This window comes from Eleutherodactylus coqui, chromosome 10, assembly GCF_035609145.1.
Source record: "Eleutherodactylus coqui strain aEleCoq1 chromosome 10, aEleCoq1.hap1, whole genome shotgun sequence".
Classification (NCBI taxonomy): Eukaryota; Metazoa; Chordata; class Amphibia; order Anura; family Eleutherodactylidae; genus Eleutherodactylus; species Eleutherodactylus coqui.
In genome coordinates, this window is record NC_089846.1 from 27,532,305 (window position 1) to 27,555,588 (window position 23,284).

Genomic DNA, 23,284 nt, shown 5'->3' on the forward strand with positions numbered 1-23,284 from the left:
TTATGTGGAACTGCCATGGATTACAGCCAATGCATTGCAAAGGATGAATCTGCTGCGTTTCTGTGGCGAGTTTTACATGCAGGATGTGACACTTTTAACCCTTTCCAATCCACTTGTCTGACGTCTGAAGACATTCTGATTGAAGCCCGTACAGCGCCGATGTCGGAAAATGGCCGACAGGGTATTCTTACTGTAGATTACTGGCTGCTCTGTAGTCGGGGGGCCTTTCCAGCGTGTCACATACTGCAGTACTGGCTCTAGCCAGCAGGTGGCGCCATTGTATAATGGCAGAAAGAGAGAGCCCCCTAGGAAACCCTGAATCCGAAATTGGATTGCAAAGGGTTAAGATGAATTGTTTGGTGTATTTTCACAGCGCCTATGAATGCGCTCTACAATAATGTGCATTTTATTTAAAAATTGCCATTTATGAAGTCATTATAATAGTCCAGTCACAAACTTGTAATCTGGTACTCTGTGCTTAGAAATTAGAAGCTTTATTAAAAAGTGGCCTCGATTAGGGAAAGATCATTTTAAAGAGTAACTGCGGAAAAAGAAGAAGAAACAAACTTTTCACATGGCAGAGCAACATGTCAAAAGTTTTGATCAGTGAGGGTCCTGCTGCTGAGACCCCTGCTGACGATCACTGGAATGAAGATGCACAGCACTCGAGTTGCTTGTCGGCTCCTCTTTGCAGCTGAAGGAGGATGTATAGATGGATATCTAAAGAAGTCTATGCATCTCTCCTTCACTTGCTGGACAGAAGCGGAAGGGGCATGGTGCTCTGGTGAGGGGTGCAGCCTTTTAATTTCAGTGATCCGTGGGGATCTCGGCACCCAGACACCAACTGATCCAAACTTTCAACATGTGGGTCTGACCTGTTTAAGTTTTTGTTCCCCCCCCCCCCCCCAAGTGGTTATTTTTTTAAAGGGGTTGTACCAAGATTACAAGTTGTCCCGTATCCATTTGTTATCCATTGGAGAACAGGCGTCCAGTGTCCCCTCTGCCTGTCATGCTAGGGTTGTTTCTTCCCCTGCGGTGATGTCAAAACGAATGGGAGCAGAACAGGCACAGTTGCCGGTCATTCATTTCAATGGGGCTGTTGGAAATACCCAAGCACTTGCTTGCTCGTCTGTCTCTGCAGTCCCATAAAAGGAGAATGGAGCGTAAGCATACTTGCGCTCCATTCAGTCTTCTGCAGGGGGAGCAGTAACCCCGCAGTGAGGAGGATAGGTAGGGCACGTGAGATCCTCATTCTCGTTGATCAGTGGGGGTCTCACTGGGGAGACCACTGCCCTCATCCCTCCACGATCAGCAAGTTATAGGGGATAGCTTATAGAACCCCTTTAAGGGTTCCTGTCGATGTGGTTGATCCGCTTTAACAGCAGATCCAAGTGCCGGCCTGCAATTAGCAGTGATCCACATGCAGCTGTAGCGGGTGGTCTGCAGCCTGTATGAACACCCCTTTGGGTACTTTAAGATAATTTTATGAAAGTTCTTGGCTTTTAATGCACTTCATAATATGAGTGAAGATGCCTCATCGCGTGAAAATGACTGTTTATAACTGAAGGTTTGTTGCAGAGTACAGGACTAATGGCTGCCACACATTAGAGGAGTCGGGGAAACTGGAGAACTCCATTCACTGTTAGGACCAAGCCTTCCACTTGACATCACTGTTAGTCAGGGAAAGAATAGCTTGTCTTATTAATTTAAATATCAGCACTTTCTGTGAAAGGACTATGCCACGTGAAGCTCTGATTTGGGGCTGCTGTAAATATTTCGGTATTTTACTATCAGTGATAATGAACTTGTTCAAATTGTTCCGCAGGAACTGGAACTGATATTAACCCAAAGCCTGGAGTTTCACAATTCACAGGCTTGCATCTTGCTGTCGTAAAGCGACCCTCCGGTCCTGGACAAAGATGGCCGCATCGCTTCTCTGACTGCACAACAGGAGTCTAAGACCTTACATCTGCTTTGATTGGTCAGTGTTGATCACATGATCACCACGGGCCAGTCAGAGCAGCATGTAGTGTCTTAGACTACTGTTTGTGTGCAGCAAGTCGTCAGAGAAGCTGTGCGGCTATCTTTCTTTGTCCAGGATTGGAGGGTCGCTTATAAACAGGCGGTACTAAAGCACAAATGACTGTATAAAAGACCTATCTGATAGCTTGTAGCCAACATGAATATCTGTTGTGACTATTTTATTACGTGACCTCAAAAAATCTTAGTTGTTCACTGTGACTCAATCTAAGGGTGACCTCATGTTTGTAACCATTCATTCCCTCGCCCTGATGGAACGACACGAAGATCCTGGCCATGGCTTCATCTAATAAACCTTTTTAGAGAAAACCTTGGGTTATGTTCCTCCAGTGTGTTGCTGTTACCGTGTAGAGCCGAACTGGTGCTGTGAAAGCTGCTGGGACATGTAGTACTACAGCCTGCCAACCACTGATAGACTACGCCTTCCTATTTAGTGCTTGTCAGTCCAAGTCCAAATGTCTTCCAGTGGTAAGGAGCATCTGTGGCCGGTTCCTGGGGTTGCGGTGGCCTAGTGACGACACACGGGGATCTTGCCTTCAGGTATCCTTGTCTGTTAAGTGCTGATTGGATATCTGTTTTAAGCTGTGTGCAAAAAAAAAACAACATTTTTGTATTCTGTAAAATCTTTATTTTTATTGTATTGTTTACAGGGAGAGTTCTTGGGCTCCAGTCTACATTTTGGTTCAGGTCTCCTGCCCATAATTGGGGTATGATCACACATTTGAGAAAAAACTGCATTAAGTCCCTGCAGGGGGGTATGAGCCCTAATAGCCCCCCTTGCGGTATCCAAGATCACTTAAGGCCCTTTTACACACAAAGATAATCGCTTAAATGGCTGAATGAATTGACACCATTTTTGCATAAAATTACACGCACAGGTAATGGCTCTATCTCCCTCATTAGCTAAAGTAAACTTTGTAGAAGGAGTGCTAGTTGTTTGCTCAGGTGGGTGGGTGTTTATGTGAGGGATTATCCAGGATGGCAGGATTTATTGTCTTCTGGCAGAATAAAGAATGTACTCATCGTGTATTACAAGGCAAACACAATGAGTACATTGTTTACTCCCCTCCAGTCATCAAGCCGCTCAAAATGCTGAACGGATTTTCCATTCAAATAGAGTGAATTTTGGGCGGCTTGACGACTATTTTTATTCTGGCCAGAAACCAGCACTAAACAAGTGAACGAATAGTGCACGGACTGCCCGCGTTCACATGTAATGACTATCGCTCACTTTCGGTCGTTTGCACAAATTTGAGCGATAATTGTTGCGTGTGAATGGGCTTGTATAGGTGCAATTCCCATGGGTGACTTTTACGTATCAGCCCCATCTGATTGCGATAAAGCCAAAACTTGTGTGTAAAGAGAATACCATTTTCAATTCATCCACAGTAGTGATTTCTTTCCCCCTCAGACCATCCGTCTGAAGTGGGACATGCTGCAATTTTTTCCATCGTTGGGTGATTCTGTTCAAGAATCGCCCATTAATTCCTACGTTAGCTAAAAAAAACCCAAAAAAAACATTGCATCTAAACCTGATTCTCATGCGAGTGTGATGTGACTTTCTATTTTTACTACCGTAATGGAACAACTTTGACCACACGTGAGCCTGTTTCTTATTTCAAAACGGATCAGCGTAATCGCAGAAAAAATAATTGCTGGGACGAGTGCGATATCTACCCAGGTTTCTCACAATGAAATTGCAATCGTCCCTATAAATATACCCTTATGCCTGTGTCACATGAACGTATATGGCAACGTTCTGCGTGTGCCAAACTCATATTACACAGTGAATAGAACCCATTGACTTCAATGGGATCCCTCACATAAGCGTATTTGGTTAGCGTAAGAATGCACGCTCTTTTCCTGCACATTTGTGTACGAAAATGGCGGCATATTGAATGCATTGCCCATCTCCGTGAAGGGGAGCATGCTTGTGTGGGTTTTTTACGTTTTTTTTTTTTTTAAATCTGCATGTGCAAAAAGTACAGTAAAACACTTCCTCACTTGAAAATGCAACACCCATTGCACAAATGCATGTGCTTACGTCTATGTGACACTGGCGGAACACTGCACTGGGCAAGAGCACCCCCCCACCCCCCCCCCCTAGTGCAGCACACAATGACCACAGCTCTGTTGTGTATCTTTTGGAAAATTCTAAAACTCCCTTGAGGTTTTCTGTTTGTTTTAAAGAAAAAAACTTGTGGTTTTTGCAAGCCTTGTTTAGGGTGGTGTTAATGATATAATTTATATAAATGTGCCTCCCTTCACCCTGTCCCTGCCCCCCCCCCCCCCCCCCCTCTAAAAAAAAAAAAGTCTATAGTAAAACACCTGGGGAAAAAAAACATACCTAAAGCACACTGGATTTTGGGAAAAAGTTGCATACCAAGATGGGGGAAAAAAAATACAATAAACCCCCCCCCTTCCCCCCCCCCCCCCCCCCCCCCCCCCCCGAAGTGAGGGGAAGATGCCAACACGATCGCTGTACTGAACTTCATAACTACTTTTTTTTGACCTACAAAACTTCTGGCTGCAGTTTTCTTTGCCCATTAAAAAAAAAAAAAAAAACACTTTTCAGATAGACCTCCGCATTGTTGTGTATCGGCGGCCTACTGCCCAACTACCTGTATGTCTGCCCGTACCAACAGATGCAACTCACCTCTTTACGTCTGGCCACCATGTCTGCCAGTAGCTGATGTCTTTTGGCTCCAGGAAGGGCACCGGCCGTCTGTCCTGGTGTGGATGTACTACAAGAAAAGCCATTCATCACATATAAGAACATTGCCGTGGCCATGACTGCTGTATGGAGGGAGATCTCACCTGCTGTCTCTACATAGACCTGGGAGACTCCTGCAGATTTCGCTCCAGGGTGCCTCGAGCGCTGCCCCCAATGGTACTGCTCAGAACTTCCTCTAGCGTTCTTCCAGGGAAAAAGCTCATTATAGTCGGTGCCGTCTGCGAGAGGAACGGGATGAAGAGTTACTTCTGCACAACTACTGTGAGGCGACATTGTATTAGAGCGGGAGTAGAGAGAACTTTTTCAGTCCGTACTTCCAGCTAATTGAAGTGGGTTTCACAAACTAACAGCACTTTTTGTATTTTATTGTCACTGTTTTTGTGGCCGTTCACTACACGGTTTTTTGGTTTTATTTTGCAGCCAGAAAGGGATTGAAAAGATAGATGAAGAAAGAACTTGGATCCACTTCTAGCGTTGGCACAAACAAAACGGCATTACAATCTGCGGTGGCATTTAAGGCCTCAGTGAAAGTGATGCGAGGCTGGTTTGCCATGAATACGCATTTCATATGGTGGCGAGCGTGAAATGCGGGCAGGATTCACGGCCCCAGATCGCGTTTGCCCGTGTGCCTTTAGCCAAAAGTGACCAAAAAAAGCAGTATGTACCCCAAAATGGTACCAATAATAACTACAGCTTGTCCTCCCCCCCCCCCCCCCCCCCCAAAAAAAAAAAACCCTCACAGAGCTTTATTGATGGGAAAATTAAAAATGTTATGGGACTTTGAATGCAGAGATACAAGGAAAAATAATTGCTGAAAAGGGTTTTTATTGTACAAAAGTGGAAAAACCTAAAAATATATATAAATTTTGGCATTGTTATAGAAAAGAATGTATCCTGTCATTTATGCTGCATGGTTAATGCTGTACTGGTAGAACTGAGGTGTTTTTACTTTCTCCCCCTGCCCTCTAAGAAAATGTACTACACCCAGAAGTTGGTACAAATAAAAACTACAGCTCATCATGCTCATCAAGCCCTCGTATGACCATGTCGACAGAAAAGTGGAGATGAAAATCCCTAAAAACTTCTCTTCCCTAAGCCCAAAACAGGCCGTGTCCTTAAGGGATAAAAGTGCACCACTGGCCGTGTGCGTTATAACTCCCTATTGACCTACAGATAAGCTGTCCTCCCAACAGCCAATCGCTCTGCCTTTAGCCGGCTGAATGTACGCCCCGCCAAACAATTAAACACTACCATCAAAATCGCTGAACGAATGTCGTTTAAACCAAATGAAAAGCGAACTGCTGAACGACGGATTTTAAGAGGACAGAAAGACAACGATGAACAACTAGGTAACAAAAAATGCACGATGGGCGCGCGTTTACATACGATTATCGCTCAAAAGATGGCTTTTGAGCGAATCTTGAGCGATAATTGTGTCTAAATGGTTGCTAAGAGAATTAAGTAATGTGATGCACAGACCGTTGTTTCTCATATTTAAGGACTCTATAGTGATGGGGTTTGTTCCACTGGATTGGCGCATCGCCAATCTAGTGCTGATGGTCATAAAGTGAACCTGGGAACTACAGGCCGGTAAGTCTGACTTCTATTGTGGGTAAAATGTTTGAAGGATTTCTAAGAGATGCCATCCTGGAGGTCCACAAGAAAAATGGCCGTATAACTCCGTATCAGTGGGTTTATGAGAGATCGCTCCTGTCAAACCAACCTGATCAGTTTCTACGAGGTGGTAAAGGTGTGTTTAGACCAGTGTTCCCCAACTCCAGTCCTCAGGGACCGCCAACAGGTCATGTTTTCAGGATTTCCTCAGTGTTGCACAGGTGATGTAATTATTGTTGGTGCCTCAGACATTGTCACAGGTGTTCCTACTATAGGAGATCCTGAAAACATGACCTGTTGGTGGTCCCTGAGGACTGGAGTTTGGGGAACACTGGTTTAGACGGAACAATTATGGTTCCCAGAATCAAACAAAAGTGAACTATAATCATTCAGTTTAAACGAGAATCGTTCGCTTTTTGTTTGTCATTCAGTTTCAGCTGGCATAAAAATCATCGCCAGCTCGCTCACTCCTCGTTGCGTTTATACACTCCCTATTCAGTGTTTTGCATAGGAATGTGAAACCCTGAACAAGAAGTAAACGATTCTTAATAAGCCCTACCCTGATTTTCAGGAGGAGGGAGCTTGAAATATAAGCACGCCCCTGAAAATAAGCCCTAGCTACACTTGGTTAAAAAGAAAAAAAAAACGGAATACTCCCTTCGCAGCCAGAGTCTGTGTCCCCTGCGATGGTCTCCCCAGCGGTGCGGCAGGCTGCTCTGTAATCCTCCCTTTTGTCTTCTCTCTCTGGTAAACGGGGCTTTGAATTCCCCCACCTCCAGCAAGTGAGCACTGTGATTGGATCAAGTGCCAGCCAATCACAGCCGGCGCTCAATCATTCACAGCCATTCAGTGAAAGACATCACGGAATGGCTGTAAATGGTACATTGAGCGCCAGTGAGGCGAGTATATGGCAGCGGTAATCAAAAAGGACATTTGAGAGCTTGAACCCCGGTCGAAGTGTCTTTTCAGCCTTGCACACTATAGGAGTAATTCACTAAGCTCAGCATTACCTGCACCGGCTTAGTACAATTTCCCTGTGTGCACGGTGCGCTGACTGCATTAAGAGGCCCAGGCCTCTTCATGTATTTGGCACATCCCCAGCAGCTCCATGCGCCTAGACTGCAATGTATGCAAGGTCCGACCTAGCATATATTTCTGGTATAATTTTTGCCAATTTCTGTTGTAAATTATACATAAATCTGTGAATCCGAGGCAACCATGCCCCACCTGACAAAGCTCCGCCCACTTAAAAAAAAAAAAGTGTCAAGGTCTGCATAGAAAGGAGAGAAAGTTTAACCTTTAATAAAAGTTCCCCTACGTTACTATGTAGATTTAGTGTAATTATTAAATAGGTTTTTTTCTGGCATTTCCCAAGTATTGTAAAAAAGCCTATGACACAAAGTCCAGAGAAAACGGCACAACCACATTATATGTACCGCATTTCATATTGCACTGTAGACTTCAAAGGGACATCTCCCCCACCACCCTCACAAAAAAAAAACAGACTAGGGAAAGGGTATTCTATTTTCCCAGAACCAGCACCACATCTAGCCCCTGTCTAGTATTAAAGTTCAGATCTAGTTACTTGAAAGGTGAATAACTGCAATACCAGACACAGCCCCTAGACAGATGTGGCGCTGTTTCTGGAAACGTAGCAGGCTTCTTTAAGACTCTCATACCTCATCACTTTTGGAGTTGAGCAGAATAGAGATAAGCGCGTCTTCTTGTGCACTTGTGATGTTTTGTATCAAGCGCCGGAGTCTGGCCCTGTGGAGATACAGTTGGGGAAGCAGGGGGTGCTTCATGACTGCCTCTGAGAAGAGGCACTCCGCTTGCTGGTACTGCCTACAAGGAGTGATCAGAGTGCTTAGAAATTGTCCATTACAATGCCCAAGGTATATGTGTCCACCAGCTCTACCCACCTCTGCTGCTGAGCCTGTAGTCCTAGCACATCGAGAAGCTTCGCAACTCGAGCCCGGATATCCCAATCTTCCTCATCCAGGTCAAATGCTTGCTGGTAATCTGCCAGAGCAAATGTTAGCTCCCCCAGCTGGAAGAAGCAGTCTATTTTGGGGCAAAGGCGAGAAATATGCAACCAATGGGAATGTAGAACTTGAAAACCAATTATCTACTCCTGAGCCCCACAGAAATACCTATCCTGGGGCGATAGAGATCTTTCCAGTATTGGACATGGGTCTATGTATGGAGCTGCTTGTTCCAGAGCTAGCAGAACAACCAACGGGAATCAATTTAACCCCTTAGTGACAACCAATGCGCCATTTTACTAACCTCACTAATGGGCTTTTAATTTGCGCATACATCTTTTTAAGGCGGTGGCTGAACAGACTACTGACAGCCAGACTCCTGCTCTAACCACCAAATGCGGAGAAATCTCTGATCCGGACAGTTTAACCCCTTACATGCCACAATCAATAGCAACTGCAGATGACAGAAAAAGGGGGCTCCTTCTATCTCTCATCGACGCCCTCAGAGTGTGATCGCAAGTTTGCAAAGGGCTCCCTTGGCAGCCAGAAGCCATTTAAATCAGTCTATTAGACCTCACTTCTGCCAGAGTCTAATAGGCTGCTGTCATAGGCTTAGTATAATGCACTACATAAGTAATGCAGTGTATTATTTTAGTGATTGAACGATCGCATCTTCAACTCCCCTCTTGAGCGACTAAAAAACTGTGAAAAACAGTTCAACAAATGTTTAAAGGAAAAATGTATTCTGCCCCTGGATATGTATTTCTATGGACACCCTGTACTTTAGGGCATTCGGACTCAACAGTGTCCTCCCCTATATGCATCACTCACCTCCTCTGTTCACGTAAAGCTCTTTTTTGCTCCTGTCCCCCTGCAGCGCTTTGTTGAGCAGCAGCACCCCTTCTTGGAAGAAACCCTTCATGTAGCAATGTACGGCAAAGTCATTGTAGGTGAGGAGTAGGTGGTTTTCAGCCTCGGCGTGTAACGGGGCGTCTTCACTACCCTCCGCATTGCAAAGTTGCATGGCACGTACAAAATCATCCACTGCGTGACTGAAGTCCTTCAGCTTCTTGCACACTGTACCTCTGAGAAGTCAAGTGTTGGAATAGATTTTGGTTAGACCTAAACCTTTTTAGTAAGGAAGAGAGGGTTGTGAATCTGATAAAAGGTGTATTCAAAAGGACTTTGGGCTAGTTCCAGGGCATGCAAACTTTTGCAATCACAATACTGAATATGTTTAAATTTCTGTTATTTTTCCTGAAAAGGGGTTGTCCAATTGTAAACTAAAGATGGCCTATCCTCAGGACAGGTAATCTATAGTAGATCAGCAGGGGTCTGTCGCCCAGGACCCATGCCGAACAGCTGTTTGCCGATCTGATGCACTGAGCTGATTTTGGCTGGGAACAGACAGCTTCGTTCCCACTGCAGTGGCCGGGCTTGGTATTGCAGACATTGAAATGAATGGGAACTTGGCCTGCAATGCCAAGCCTGCCCACTGCAGTTAGAACGGAGCTGTCTGCTTCCTGCCAAAAATCATCTCCGTGCACGAGAGTTCTGCCTTTACAAACAGCTATTCGGTGAAAGGTCCTTGGCAATAGACTCCCGCTGGTCTGCTATTAACAACCTGTCCTAACCATAAATAGTTTACAACCCCTTTAAATCACAGTTTGGACAGTCGGGGAGGATTGGCCTAAAGAGGAAAGGTCCCCTTGTAGACAGAGTAATGAGGAAACCTGTTGGCTTTAACAGTGACCCCCTGAATATCCATTAACATGGGGATTTATAAGGGAGAATCAACAATGGATGTTGAATGGTAATACCTGAATATGTAATATTGAGCTGATAATGGGTTGTTCTCTATGGCAATACAGATTTTCTTTAAGGCATCCTGCAGCTCCCCCTGGACAGCCAAGTTGACTGCTTTATCTTTAGCGTCTTCCGCTTTTGCCATCATTTTATCCCTTAAGCCGAGTGCTTCGTGGTGCCGAGGATCCAGTGATAGAGCGGCGAGGACATCCTGATAGCACAGTGTGGCCTGGAGGTTATAGAGGAGTTATAGGAAGGGTAGGCATTTAATGTATAGATATTTACCTATTAAGGTAAATGATGGGTCTGCTGGTTCCCAAGGGTCCCTGTTTTAGATGTATAGGTCAAACCATTAAACATAGCGAGTCCAAGGGTTAGTCGAATGGTTTACTTACGGAGAGAGGTTTCCTGGAACCAGAACAGAGGTGTTGCCTCCCCCTCACTTTGCTCTTCTTGAACGAAAATATTCAGCTAAGCAGTCTCTAATTAAAAGAGTCTCAGGCGGCCAGGCATTTTTTTGCCATTGCAGCTTTCTAATAGACAGAACTGTGCAAACGTTTTAGACAGGGGTGTAGGAAAGCTGCAAAGTAAGGCTGGATTCAGACGAACGTATATCGGCTGGGTTTTCACGCCCAGCCGATATACATCGTCTCTCTCTGCATGGGGGGAGCCTGGAAGAGCCAGAAGCAGGAACTGAGCTCCCGCCCCCTCTCTGCCTCCTCTCTGCCTCCTCTCCACCCCCTCTCCACTATTTGCAATCAGGAGAGGCGGGACAGGGGTGGGGCTAATTCCCGGACCTTAGCCCCGCCCCCATCCCACCTTCTTTCATTGCAAATAGTGGAGAGGAGGCAGAGGGGGCGGGAGCTCAGTTCCTGCTCCTGGCTCTTCCATCCCCCCCCTTCCCCCGCAGATGAGGACACCGTATATCGGCTCGGCGTGAAAACCGAGCCGATATACGTTCTCTCCCCCCCCCCCCCCCCGCATTTGCTCAGACGAGCATGCAGTTACTCGAGAAGACCATGTAATGCAAGCTCCGCGGGCAATTTGTTGCCGCAGACCTCGCTATGACATCTTGCCCGTGGACAGCCAGCCTAAATCTGAGGATCTCTGGTCACCATGGCTGGACCCTCCAGGCTTGGCCCTTATAACCGGATATAGTAAGATGCTCTAGACTAGAAGCTTGATATGTAATTGCACTGCATTGCCTGCTTCCTTTGTATCTTACCTGTATACTATGTACCTGGTTGTATGTTGCTATGATTCTACGCTGTTTTGGCGTGACAATATAGGACTTACTTATGAGGAGATATCTGTGGAGACAACCTCAACAACTCGAAGCGCCTTCTGAGAAGAGGGTAAAGCTATTCCATGCACCCTTCTCCTATACAAAGGCTGAACTTGGGGTACAGTAATACACTGTGTACATGGAAACTTTGACAACCATGGGACGGCCGGGTGTGAATGGGAATTTAAGGGTCTGTTCTTATTTTTTTTAGTAAAAAATATGTTTTAAGAAAAAGTTGACAGAAGAATAAAAAGTTACAATAGTGTCTTATACAAATAAAACATTTCTTCAGTACTTGTATATAGCATTGCACGGTTACCTTGTTGAGCTGATCATACAGCCTGGCACGTACTACATATATGTCAGGATTCCCCTGTTCTTCAAGCTGTTTATTCAATAGCCGGATACATTCCGCATATCTTCCCAGTGCAGCGAGACAACAAATACTGTCAGGAAACCAGCGAAAGATTATTTGCAAAGCAGGTAGCAGGGCTCCGACAGGTAACACAGGGTGGACATGTGTATCCGCTCACCTGCGCATGTGATAATCTCTGTTCCGAGGCTGCAGCTCTACAGCGCGGGTAAAAGACTCCAGGGCGTCCAGGTGACAGTTTTGCTCAAACAAGCTTTGTCCCTGGGCAACAATGTGCAAAGCAATCTTAGAAACAATTGTTTGTGTATATATATATATATATATATATACACACACACACACACACACACACACACACACACACACACACACACACACACACACACGTTATAGGAGATTAGAAAGATACGTCTAGTTTCTTCCCCTAACAGCGCCACTCTTGTGCATGGGTTGTGTCTGGTATTGCAGCTAAGTCCAATTCAAGTGCAAATTTAACTATCTATTCTGTAAAAAATCTTTAATGGGAAATTTTACGTAAAACTGTCATATCTGAAATTCTTAAGCCGTTCAGTGCAGGCTTTTGTCCCCTATAAGTACTCCTTATAGGCTGTATGGAGGCTGACTAGAGATTAGCGAGCATACTCGCTAAGGCAACTACTCGGGGGAGTAGTGCCTTATGCGAGCAACTGCCCGCTCGTCTCAAAAGATTTGGGTGCCGGTGCGGGAGAGAGAGAGAGGGAGAGAGAGAGCGGTGAGTTGCGGGAGTGAGGAGAGAGAGGGAGAGAGAGAGCGGTGAGTTGCGGGAGAGAGGGAGAGAGAGAGCGGTGAGTTGCGGGAGTGAGGGAGAGAGAGAGAGAGAGAGCGGTGAGTTGCGGGAGTGAGGGAGAGAGAGCGGTGAGTTGCGGGAGTGAGGGAGAGAGAGAGAGAGCGGTGAGTTGCGGGAGTGAGGGAGAGAGAGAGAGCGGTGAGTTGCGGGAGAGAGGGAGAGCGGTGAGTTGCGGGAATGAGGAGAGAGAGGGAGAGAGAGAGAGAGAGAGCGGTGAGTTGCGGGAGTGAGGGAGAGAGAGAGAGAGCGGTGAGTTGCGGGAGTGAGGGGGAGAGAGCGGTGAGTTGCGGGAGAGAGGGAGAGAGAGGTAGAGCGGTGAGTTGCGGGAGAGAGGGAGAGAGAGAGAGCGGTGAGTTGCGGGAGAGAGGGAGAGCGGTGAGTTGCGGGAGTGAGGAGAGAGAGGGAGAGAGAGAGAGGGAAAGAGAGAGGCACTACTCAATACTACTGATCATTAGTTTATCTCACATATCTCCAATTCTGAGACTCTCAAGATCTTTAATAGGTACATTAGCATTTTTGCAATATGTTTATCAGCCTATTATGTACATTTTTCATAGAAACCCGTATTGGACTATGCAGAGAAATCCATCTTCTACTAGCTAACTGCATAGCTATATAGGGAGCTCCAGCTGTGCCTGCACTGTTATCACTAGTGCAGGCACAGCAGTTTTCATAGCATAGCATAATTATAAATGGCTGCCTTGTGTTTTATTAAATTTATGTATACATTGCCCCCATAGTGTCCTCTCCTGACATCTCTTATGCTTATCGCCATTTCTGCCATTCCCTGGCGCTGTGAAGTGAAGCTGTCCTGTGTTACAGACAGCTTCTCCCCTGCACAGCGTGAGCATTCCCCGCCAGACCCCATGCACTGTCAGGGTCTCATTGCCTCAGGCTGTGACATGTTGAGCATATGCTGACATAATATATGTCACAACCTGATGCACTGTGACCCTGACAGTGTATGGGGTCTGGCGTGTGCACCATGAGGAGAAGCTGTTTCTTACTCAGGACTGCCTCTTCACTTCACAGCACCAGGAAGCGTCGTCAGGAACGATAAACGTTAAAGATATCAGGAGAGGACACTATGGGTACAATGTATATATAAATTTAACAACACACAAGACGGCCATTTATTATTATACTGTGCTATGAAAGCTGCTGCGCCTGCACTAGAGATAACAGTGCAGGCACAGCTGGAGCTAACTATACTTTTATAAGTATTCTTTCATAGATCTATAGAATATGGAACTTTTTACTAAACTTTATGATCCCAGATTTACCTGTCGGTAATAAGTAAGGGCCAGCAGTTCTATATGCTCTGCGAGTGGGGGAGCAATGGAACAAGCCTTCTTCAAGTTGAGTGCTGCTGACTGGTAGTCACAGAGCTGGAGGAATGCTTCTGCTCTCTTAACGTACAGCTCTACCTGTAATAGCATGCAAGCGTACAAGACAATCGTGAAGATTCCTGGAAGACACTGAAGAATATAGTCAAACCCATTACAACCAGAAAGGTGAGCATCCAAAAGTCCAAAGATGGGCAGATGCCTCCTGCTAGAACTAAGTCAATGTTATACAGAGATACTCTTCCTATGTTAGCAACAGTTAAAGAATTCTGCAAGGTTACCGAATGATCGTACCTCCTCTGGACGCAGGTGAATGGCTTTTGAAAATGCCGTGACCGCCTTCTCCCATTCCTGCTGCGACATGTACTGCAGACCCCGTCTATAACTACAAGAACACAGTTATACATGCATGTAATGGTAGACCTGCGCTCTGCATTCTCCATAACATCAAGTGGTGCAAATAAGAAATGGGAAAAACTGCATGCCCATAGAAAACTGAATCACTTGAACTTTTTTCCTCCTGCCATGGAAAACTCTGACCAAAGGGGGAGAAGGGACTTATATGTTATTTGTATAGTGCCAACTTATTCCACAGCGCTTTCAGGTAATTTATTACCTCCCAGCAAGCTGGGTACTCATTTTACCATCCTCGGAAGGATGGAAGGCTGAGTCAACCTTGAGCCGGCTACCTGAACCATGTAGGGATTGAGCCTGCTACCTTCAGGTCGTGAGCGAGAGCTTAGGACTGCAAACTGCTGCCTTAACACCCTGCATCCCACAAGGCCAAAAAAAAACAAACCCCTAATGAACATAAAATATAATGTCTGTGTGCAGAGACAAAACCGCATGTACTAAAGGGGTATTACCATTGTGACTAATCATAGCTACAATGGGAATACTCCTCTGTACAAGGTGGCTGGGAATATGGAAACAGCTGAGTGGACTGTCTTACACGGTTTCCATAACTTCCATAGAAGTGAATGGGAGTTAAAGGAACAGTGTAGCACAGTCAGCTGTTCTGTTTCATTAACTCGGGATCCATAGAAACAGAGTAGCTCTCTGTGCTACACTGTTTCCAGAACTCCCAATAACTTCTATGGGATTTACAGAAACAGCTTACTGGAGGCTGCTCAGCTGTTTCCATAATCCCAACCACTGCACATAGCCACTCTGGGGGCCACGGAGCCACGGAGGACAGAACGCAAGAAAGGTGTGGATACAGATGTGGGACCTGGGTCTATCATACTATATGGCATATTCTGTGAGACTACCTCCTTAATATCAGTATTAGGGCCCTCTCACATGGGCATCTGTGGCCCACGTGTTATGCGCATATTTTTCACATGCGTAATACGTGATGATAAAAGCCCATTGATTTCTATTTGGCCAGTCACACCTGGGTTGACTGGGCTGTGTATGCCTATCTGCGTTTCTTAAGGCTCCTGCACACTTGCGTTTTTCTTGCGCGCTTTTTTACGTGCGATTTTCAATGGGACTTTCTAATGTTAAAAACGCATCGCAAGTTTGTGCTTTGCGGTTTTTGTGCGATGCGGTTTTAACATTAGAAAGTCCCACTGACAATCGCGTGAAAAAAATGCGCAAGAAAAACGCAAGTGTGCAGGAGCCCTTAGGCTGGGTTCACACAGGGTGGATTTGTTGCGGTTTTGCTGTGTTTTTTCCGTTGCGGTTTTGCCGCAGAAGAACTGCTTCTGCGGCAAAACCGCTTCAAAGGTTATTTTTGTCTTGCGGAAAAATCTGCAAGCGTTTTTTTTCCGCAGCGCTTTTTTACTTTTGCAGCGTATTTTGGTGCGGATTTTGCTGCGTCCATAGAGGTCTATGGACAAAAAAGCGCTGCGGAAAAGTCAAAAGAATGGACATGCTGCGTCTTGAAAAACCGCGCCGCAGTTGCATTTCCGCAGCAAATCCGCCCTGTGTGAACCCAGCCTAACTGTACTTTTTGCACATGTGCACATTATGCTCCCATTCATTCAAATGGGCAATTAAGTTAAATAGTTCAATACGTGATATTTTCATACTGCATATTTTTCTGTGTGAACGAAATGAACACGCAAAATACGCTTACATGAACACACCTATTAAAATAACACAGGTTACACAGGTCCACGGAAGTATTTGCACGCGCAAGAAGCAGGGTATGGAACCCATTGGTTTCACTGGGTTCAGTCAAATGCGAATAATTTGCGCACACAATTCGGCTGCACGAAAAAGCTAGAGCACATTCCATCTTTCTTTGTATCTGCATACCAAAGGTCCCCATAGAAGTCAATGGGGGGGTGGGGGGGGGGTGCAACATGTAAGGAAATGCGTAAAACACTGCATAATCGCGCTGGAAAAAGAAATGTGAAACTCATTAGCCATTGCAATCAGTACGTTTGTTTCCTGCGCTCAAATAAACATGCAGTGCAGGTACAAAAGGTACGGTACGTGCGCCAAAAAGCCTCGCTCATAGTGCAAAAACATTGCGCTAAGGTGCATGCAATTGAGCATACGGCCCTGTAAAGCCGGCCTTGGGCAATATTCACAGACAAGTTATGAGCGATTGCGAGACACAGAATTGGCGCGTGAAAAAAAGCGAAGGCCTCATGCACACGACCACCATATAAAACCATAATGCAGCCCCATCATAACATGTTCCAATGGATGCAATGCATCTGGGAAGAATAGCTCTGCCATCCATTGGCATTCCATGGCATCACACAGATCCTAGCGCTAAGGTGCTACAGGGATTATGTGCCTCCATATATGTTCTGTGCGCCCGACTCTGCCATGTGGCTGCTTGCCTAACGCTACCTACACACGGGTGAGTGCGATATCGGGCCATTATCGCCCAATATCACACTCCTGGACGTGCGATTTACCCGCGGATGTGATGCCTTTTTCAGGCAAAGCCGCCTCACATCACGTCTGTGAAGTTCCGATCCTCCCGTGCGAGTTTCACGCACAATAGAGGATCGGACGTGTTTCCCATTGATTTCCACATCCACATCGCATGACATGAGAGCCATGCAGTGCATTAAAGGTCCCATTGAAATCAATGGGTAATGCATTCCGAGGAATGAGGAGAGATAGGACATGCCGCAATTCAAAAAGAATCCGGATCTGAGAGCACCTTTGATAAGACTTACTGTTCAGCCATCTTTTCTTGCACAATATCTGTATATGTGCGCTTGAGGTATTGATTGGTTTTGGGGCCATCATCTAAAAAAACTTGACTGGAGCCAAAAATTTTCCTTAGGGTTTTATTCCGAGCTTCTTGCAGCGTCTCTTCACTCACTGCTGTGGGGAATAGATCCCCGGGCATCTGAGGGGAAGAATGGAGATTCAGTTACAGTATATAAAAATATCTAAAAACTCTGCACACCCCTGTTAGAATTCCATGTTTTTGGTATGTTAAAAAAAAAAAAAAAAAAAATCAGAGATGAATCATTTCTGATTTATTTCCACCTTGGATGTGACCCGTTATCTATACAATTCCAATAAAAAACAAACGGAAATCTGCTAGGGTGGAAAAAAAACCCAAAGCACTAAAACTAATGCTTTTTGGATACACCTTTTGACTTTATGACTGCATTCCGTTTTTTGGGGTCGGCGTCTATCAGCATGGCAGATCTTGACTTGGCAATCTTCGCCCACTCTTCCTTGCAAAAATGCTCCATATCTGTCAGATTGCAGCGCCCTCTTCAGGTCGCCCACAGATCTTCAATGGGATTCGGGTCTGGGCTACGGCTGGACCATTCCATAACCTTGATCATGTTCTGGCATGACCATTGTTTTGTTGATTTGGTGGTATGCTTTGGGTCGCTGTCATGCTGAAAGGTGAAATTCCTCTTAATCTTAAGCTTTTTAGCCGAGGCCTGAAGGCTTTGGGCCAAAATGGACTGATATTTGGAACTGTTCATAATTCCCTTCACCTTTACTAAAGTCCCAGTTCCAGCACCAGATGAACAGCCCCATACATAATGCCGCCTCCACCATCTTCACTGCGGGTTGGTGGTCTTCTGGTGATGCGCAGTGTTAGCTGTGTGCCAAACATACCTTTTGGAATTATGGCCAAAAAGTTCCCCCTTGGTCTTAGACATAAGACGTTCTCCCACAGACTTCTGGCAGAATTGATGGTGGTTTTGGCAAAACCTAGCCGAGCTTGGATGTTTGTCTTTGTTAGAGAAGGCTTCCGTCTTGCCCCCTACCCCGCAGCCCAGACATATGAAGAATACGAGACATGGTTGTCACATGCACTACCTAACCAGTACTTGCCAGAAAGTCCTGCAGCTCCTTTAATGTTGCTGTAGGCATCTTGGACCCTACCGGACCAGTTTTCTTCATCAATTTGTGAGGGATGTCACTGTGGTGCCAAATTTAATCCACTTCTTGATGACCTTTATGACTATGTCCCTTCGTCTTGGAAATGTTTTGGCCCCCTTCTCCTGACTGATACCTTCCAATAATCAGATCCCATTGATATGCTGTAAGATCGTTATGGACCAACTGAGAAAAGGTCAGGTAAAGCCTCCTAGAAGAGCTGAACTTTATATTGGGCAAATCAGGATCCCTGTAAATAATGGCAGCGGAGTGCTGACTACTATGTAACAGGAGTGTAAATGTGATTGGCTAATTCTTAACACAACCACACACCCAAATATAAGAGGGTGTGAAAACTTATGCAGCCACATTATGATAGGTTTTTTTTTGTTTCCACCCTAAAAGATTTCAGATTGTTTTCCAATGGGATTGTACAGACAACGGGTCACATGGACGGGGAAAAGCAATCTGAAATGATTCATCTTTGTCAGATTTTTTTGACATGACAACAGGGGGGTGTAGACTTGTTATATCCGCTGTACCTGAGCAGAATGACCAGGAAGAGACAATAACAGCGTCATCCAGCCCCTTACCTCTTCCAGTACTGGAGTATGCACTTCTGCCATTGTCTTCTTCATGAAGACCCTAGGAATAAAATGCAATATCCAGTATGTGTTTATATTAGTTTTTAGGTTTTTTAAGCAACAATTACATTTTTTTGGTTTTTAAGAACTTCCCTAATTAGGGAAACCATATTGGAGGCACATACATGATTCCGGCATCATCTCTATAGATAGCCTGCATGGTGTGTCTGCTTTATGGCAGCCGTAATGAAGACTGCTAAAAAGATCCATATGCGATTACACTTAAATCCAAAAAGAATGATTATATGTGAGTATAATACTATATCTGAGTAGTATTCAGCAGCCGGGGATTTAAAATCCACGCCTGCTGAATGAGCTGCCTCTGATTGGTCACAGCCTGACCAATCAGAGGCAGCTCTCACTCACACCCATTCATGAATTCATGAATGACAGCTGAGAGCTGCCCCTGATTGGTCCCTGCACTGAGCCAATCAGAGGCAGCACTCACTCACCCATTCATGAATGGGTGTGAGTGAGAGCTGCCTCTGATTGGTCAGGCTGTGACCAATCAGAGGCAGCTCATTCAGCAGGCGGGGATTTTAAATCCCCGGCTGCTGAATACTACTCAGAGCAGTTCAGGAGAACTGCTGCCGGCCGTGGCTGAACTCCGTCTGCCAGGACCGGGTGAGTATATATATATTTTTTGTTTTTACACATTTCTGGATGAATTTCAGGGAAGGGCTTATATTTTTAAGCCCTTCCCGAAAATTCATCCCACGCTCGCCGGCAGCCCATTGCTTTTTCAATGGAGCCGGCTGTATTGCCGGCTCCATTGAATTCAATGGTCAGTGCTCGTTTAAGCGAGACGAGTACCGCGTAGTGCTCGTCTCGAGTAACGAGCACCTCGAGCACCCTAATACTCGAACGAGCATCAAGCTCGGACGAGTATGCTCGCTCATCTCTATTAATAATATAACGATTGTAGAGGTAATAAATATGGGGAATCTATATCAGAACTAGGAGAACGTATTTGGGGTGGACAATGCAGCAAGAAAAGAAGCATTTCGTATACAAAGGCATATTTGGTTAAAGGGGATGTCTGCCGGGCCTGACCAGTAAAGGGGCAGGAAGTGCCGTAGCTGCGCGGCTCTCCCACTGATTTCAATGGGAGTGAAGCTGGAGTGGCAACTCCCTCCCTGTCCGCTGACGACATCATCCAGCCTGCTACACTATGATCAGCTGATGGACGGGGGGCCTGAACAGATATATAATGAAGTCATCAGGGAAAAAAGGACAGACAACCCTTTAAATGAGGACCAACTTTACAAAGGTACCAGACAATATTAACATTAGGTGTTGTTGCTCTGGTCCCTTTTTGGTGTTTTTTTTCCTTATTGCACTTTTTTGCTTTACAGATAACATGCTGTATACTTTATATAATGCCGCCGCTTTCACATTGGCGCTGTTGGTTTCCGCCATAAGACGGATCTGTTCGGCCAGGGGATTCCCCTTTATTGCTCTCTGAATGGAGCAGGAAAACGGAACCCCCGACGCACATGTGAAAGCAGCCTAAGGGCTTCTTCAGACGGACGTATTTGCACGCAGAGAATAGGACCCATTGATGTCAATCGGTTCACCGTCATTAACGATTTTTGTGCGCACAGAAAAATAGGACCTGCTGTATCTATCTGCGTATTCGCGCAGCAAAGGTCCGATAGAAGTCTATGTGAGTTGTAGAAATGCGTAATACGCTGCGCAATTCAGTGAAAAATAGAACACATCTGAATCTCAGGGCGAGGGAGTGTCGCACGCACATGTGAACAGGCCTGATGTGCACAAAAAGTACAGGACATCTATGCGCCGATTAACGTGCAAATCAACCTCGTTCACTGCGCAAATACGTTGTGCTGAGGCGAGCGTATTTACACATACGCTTGACTGAAGAAGCCCTAAGGCCTCATGCCCACGGCTGTGACGGACTCCACCAACAGAATATCACAGAGGAGTCCGCCACGGCGCCCCTCAAAACCCCCATAGTCACCACTCCGGATCTGCTGCACTCGTCCCGCCTAGCAGGCCGGCGCGCATGCTCAGTACAGTGCGTGATGTGCCGGCAGTGCGGGTTGACTTGTATTCAAGCGATACTTCCGTTGACCACTCTTCTCTGCAACCCCCCGCTCACCCACGGCGCCCCCTGAATCTTTTCGCCCGAGTAGTCAGTTACTCGAAAAAAGCGGTGCTCGATTGCGAAATCGCCCTAAACGAGCATGCTCGCTCATCTCTAATTACTACCCAAACAACTAAAAGGGGAATGATTCCGTTTTCTGGTAGTCTGGGACCTACTCCAGCAGTGGGTATAGTGTGCTGCATATCCATAAAATAAGCAAGCATATGTACATCTACTTTTAAATGAGCGTATTCTACGGCGTATTACACGCACGGTTTTGCATGCGCAATATGCGGTACCAATCACTTTCAACTATGCCTTTCACACACAGCGCACAAAATTAAATATGCAGCATGCACTAACTTGGCACGTATTTGGCACGCCTACACACCAAGATAGTGTATGGGGATTGTCGGCATGCAGCAAGGATGCAATAGTGTCGCGTGGTCAAAAAAAAGTTCATGTGAGAGAGCCCTTAAAATAGCCGCTGTTCACCGCTTCTGCTAACCCACAGTCATATACTAATATGATAAAATTTGCAACGCGTCGTTAAACGAGCTTTAAATCTATAATAAAAGCGGATCCCCTTCTCACGTACCTCGGGTCTGCAGAACGGTCCTTCCAAGGAATATCATGCAGTCTCTGCTCCTGTGCTAGAAGAACATGCAGCCCTGTAGAAGCCGCACATTACTATGGAGCACACAACTCAGATCACTAAGCAACAGCTGCGGGTGGAGCTATTCAGTCTGTGTTCGGTGGATTAGAAGAAGGCCGTTCATTTACAGTCCTGTGACGGAGCTCTGTGCTGGGCAGCCTGGGTCTGCAGGGCTCTAGTTATAGTAACATAGTATTATGGGCCAAAAAAGACATCCATCCAGTTCGGCCTATTACCCCCCAATGCTGATCCAGAGGAAGGCAAAAAAAAAAAAACCCAGTGAGGTAGAAGTCAATTTTCCCCATTTAAGGGGGGAAAAAATCCTTCCTGACTCCAAGCTGGCAATCGGAATAATCCCCGGATCACCGACCCTTCTGAAGTTATTAATGATTATAACATATAATATTGTAACGCTCAAGAAAGTCGTCCGGGTCCCTCTTGTACTCTTTTATTGAGTTCACCATCACCATGTCCTCAGGCAGAGAGTTCCACAGTCTCACTGCTCTTACAGTAAAGAACCCCCTTCTATGTCGGTGTAGAAACCTTCTTTCCTCTGGATGTGGAGGGCGCCCCCTTATCAGTTACAGTCTTGGATATAAATAGATGATGGGAGAGATCTCTGTATTGTCCCCTCATATATTTATACAGTCAAACCTCTAGTTTCATTGGCAATTAGTCCAAAAGCAATTGGCCAAACTTGAAACCAATGGTTGAAACTCGAGGCAATTATTTCCATAGGAATCAATGTAAATCCAATTAATAAGTTCTAGATATTCCAAAAAACACAACAAACCACATTTAATGGAGAATAAATATGGCTTTTAATACCAAAAACAATAATAAATGAATATGAAAGACTACTGTAAGGGCTGATGCCCACGGATGGATTTCTGCCATGTTTCTATTGAAGGGAGCGAGGCAACCTGAAGCCAGGGGCCTGGGGGCAGAGAGGGGTCGCCACCTAAAGCCAGGGGCCTAGGGGCAGAGCGTGGTCACCACCTGAAGCTAGGGGCCTGGGGGCAGAGGGAGAGAGGCAAACTGAAGCCGGGGCCTGGAGGTGGAAGCCTGAAGCCGGCGCCTGGGAGCACAGGGAGGTCGCCCTGAAGCCGGGGCCTAGGAGCACGGGGAGGTCGCCCTGAAGCCGGGGCCTGGGAGCAGCGGGAGGTCGCCATGAAGCCGGGGCCTGGGAGCACAGGGAGGTCGCCCTGAAGCCGGGGCCTGGGAGCACGGGGAGGTCGCCCTGAAGTCGGGGCCTGGGAGCACGGGGAGGTCGCCCTGAAGTCCTGGCCTGGGAGCGGGGGGAGGTCGCCCTGAAGTCGGGGCCTGGGAGCACGGGGAGGTCGCCCTGAAGTCGGGGCCTGGGAGCACGGGGAGGTCGTCCTGAAGCCAGGGCCTGGGAGCACGGGGAGGTCGCCCTGAAGCCAGGGCCTGGGAGCACAGGGAGGGGTGGAAGAGGCACCAGAGACCCTTCCAGGTGTGCAGGACCAGATGAGGGCAGCCACAAGAGCCACTCAGCACAGAGACGGCTCCCTCAACTTTCCTTTGCTGC

General features: G+C 46.2%; 1 protein-coding gene across 1 annotated transcript; it reads right to left on the bottom strand.

Moving 5' to 3' along the window:
* Nucleotides 1-2,186: 2,186 nt before the first annotated feature.
* Nucleotides 2,187-21,755, bottom strand: TTC16 (tetratricopeptide repeat domain 16). The gene is made up of 14 exons (XM_066580695.1): nucleotides 21,679-21,755; nucleotides 18,923-18,974; nucleotides 17,156-17,331; nucleotides 14,304-14,394; nucleotides 13,947-14,090; nucleotides 11,998-12,098; nucleotides 11,784-11,910; nucleotides 10,194-10,408; nucleotides 9,205-9,458; nucleotides 8,311-8,452; nucleotides 8,068-8,233; nucleotides 4,858-4,992; nucleotides 4,697-4,784; nucleotides 2,187-2,622 (listed from the first exon to the last, which is right to left on the bottom strand). The coding sequence occupies exons 2-12, from the start codon at nucleotides 18,965-18,967 to the stop codon at nucleotides 4,867-4,869; spliced, it is 1,587 nt and encodes a 528-aa protein (XP_066436792.1). The 5' UTR covers nucleotides 18,968-18,974; nucleotides 21,679-21,755; the 3' UTR covers nucleotides 2,187-2,622; nucleotides 4,697-4,784; nucleotides 4,858-4,866.
* Between the last annotated feature and the right edge of the window lie 1,529 nt (nucleotides 21,756-23,284).

Coding starts and splice junctions, on each gene's coding strand:
- TTC16 (XM_066580695.1), bottom strand. CDS start 18,967: ATGAAGAAGACAATGGCAGAAGTGCATACTCCAGTACTGGAAGAG. Junction 14,395..17,155: donor CAAGAAAAGATGGCTGAACA/GTAAGTCTTATC, acceptor GTGTTCTTGTAG/TTATAGACGGGGTCTGCAGT. Junction 10,409..11,783: donor TGTATGATCAGCTCAACAAG/GTAACCGTGCAA, acceptor TATAACCTCCAG/GCCACACTGTGCTATCAGGA.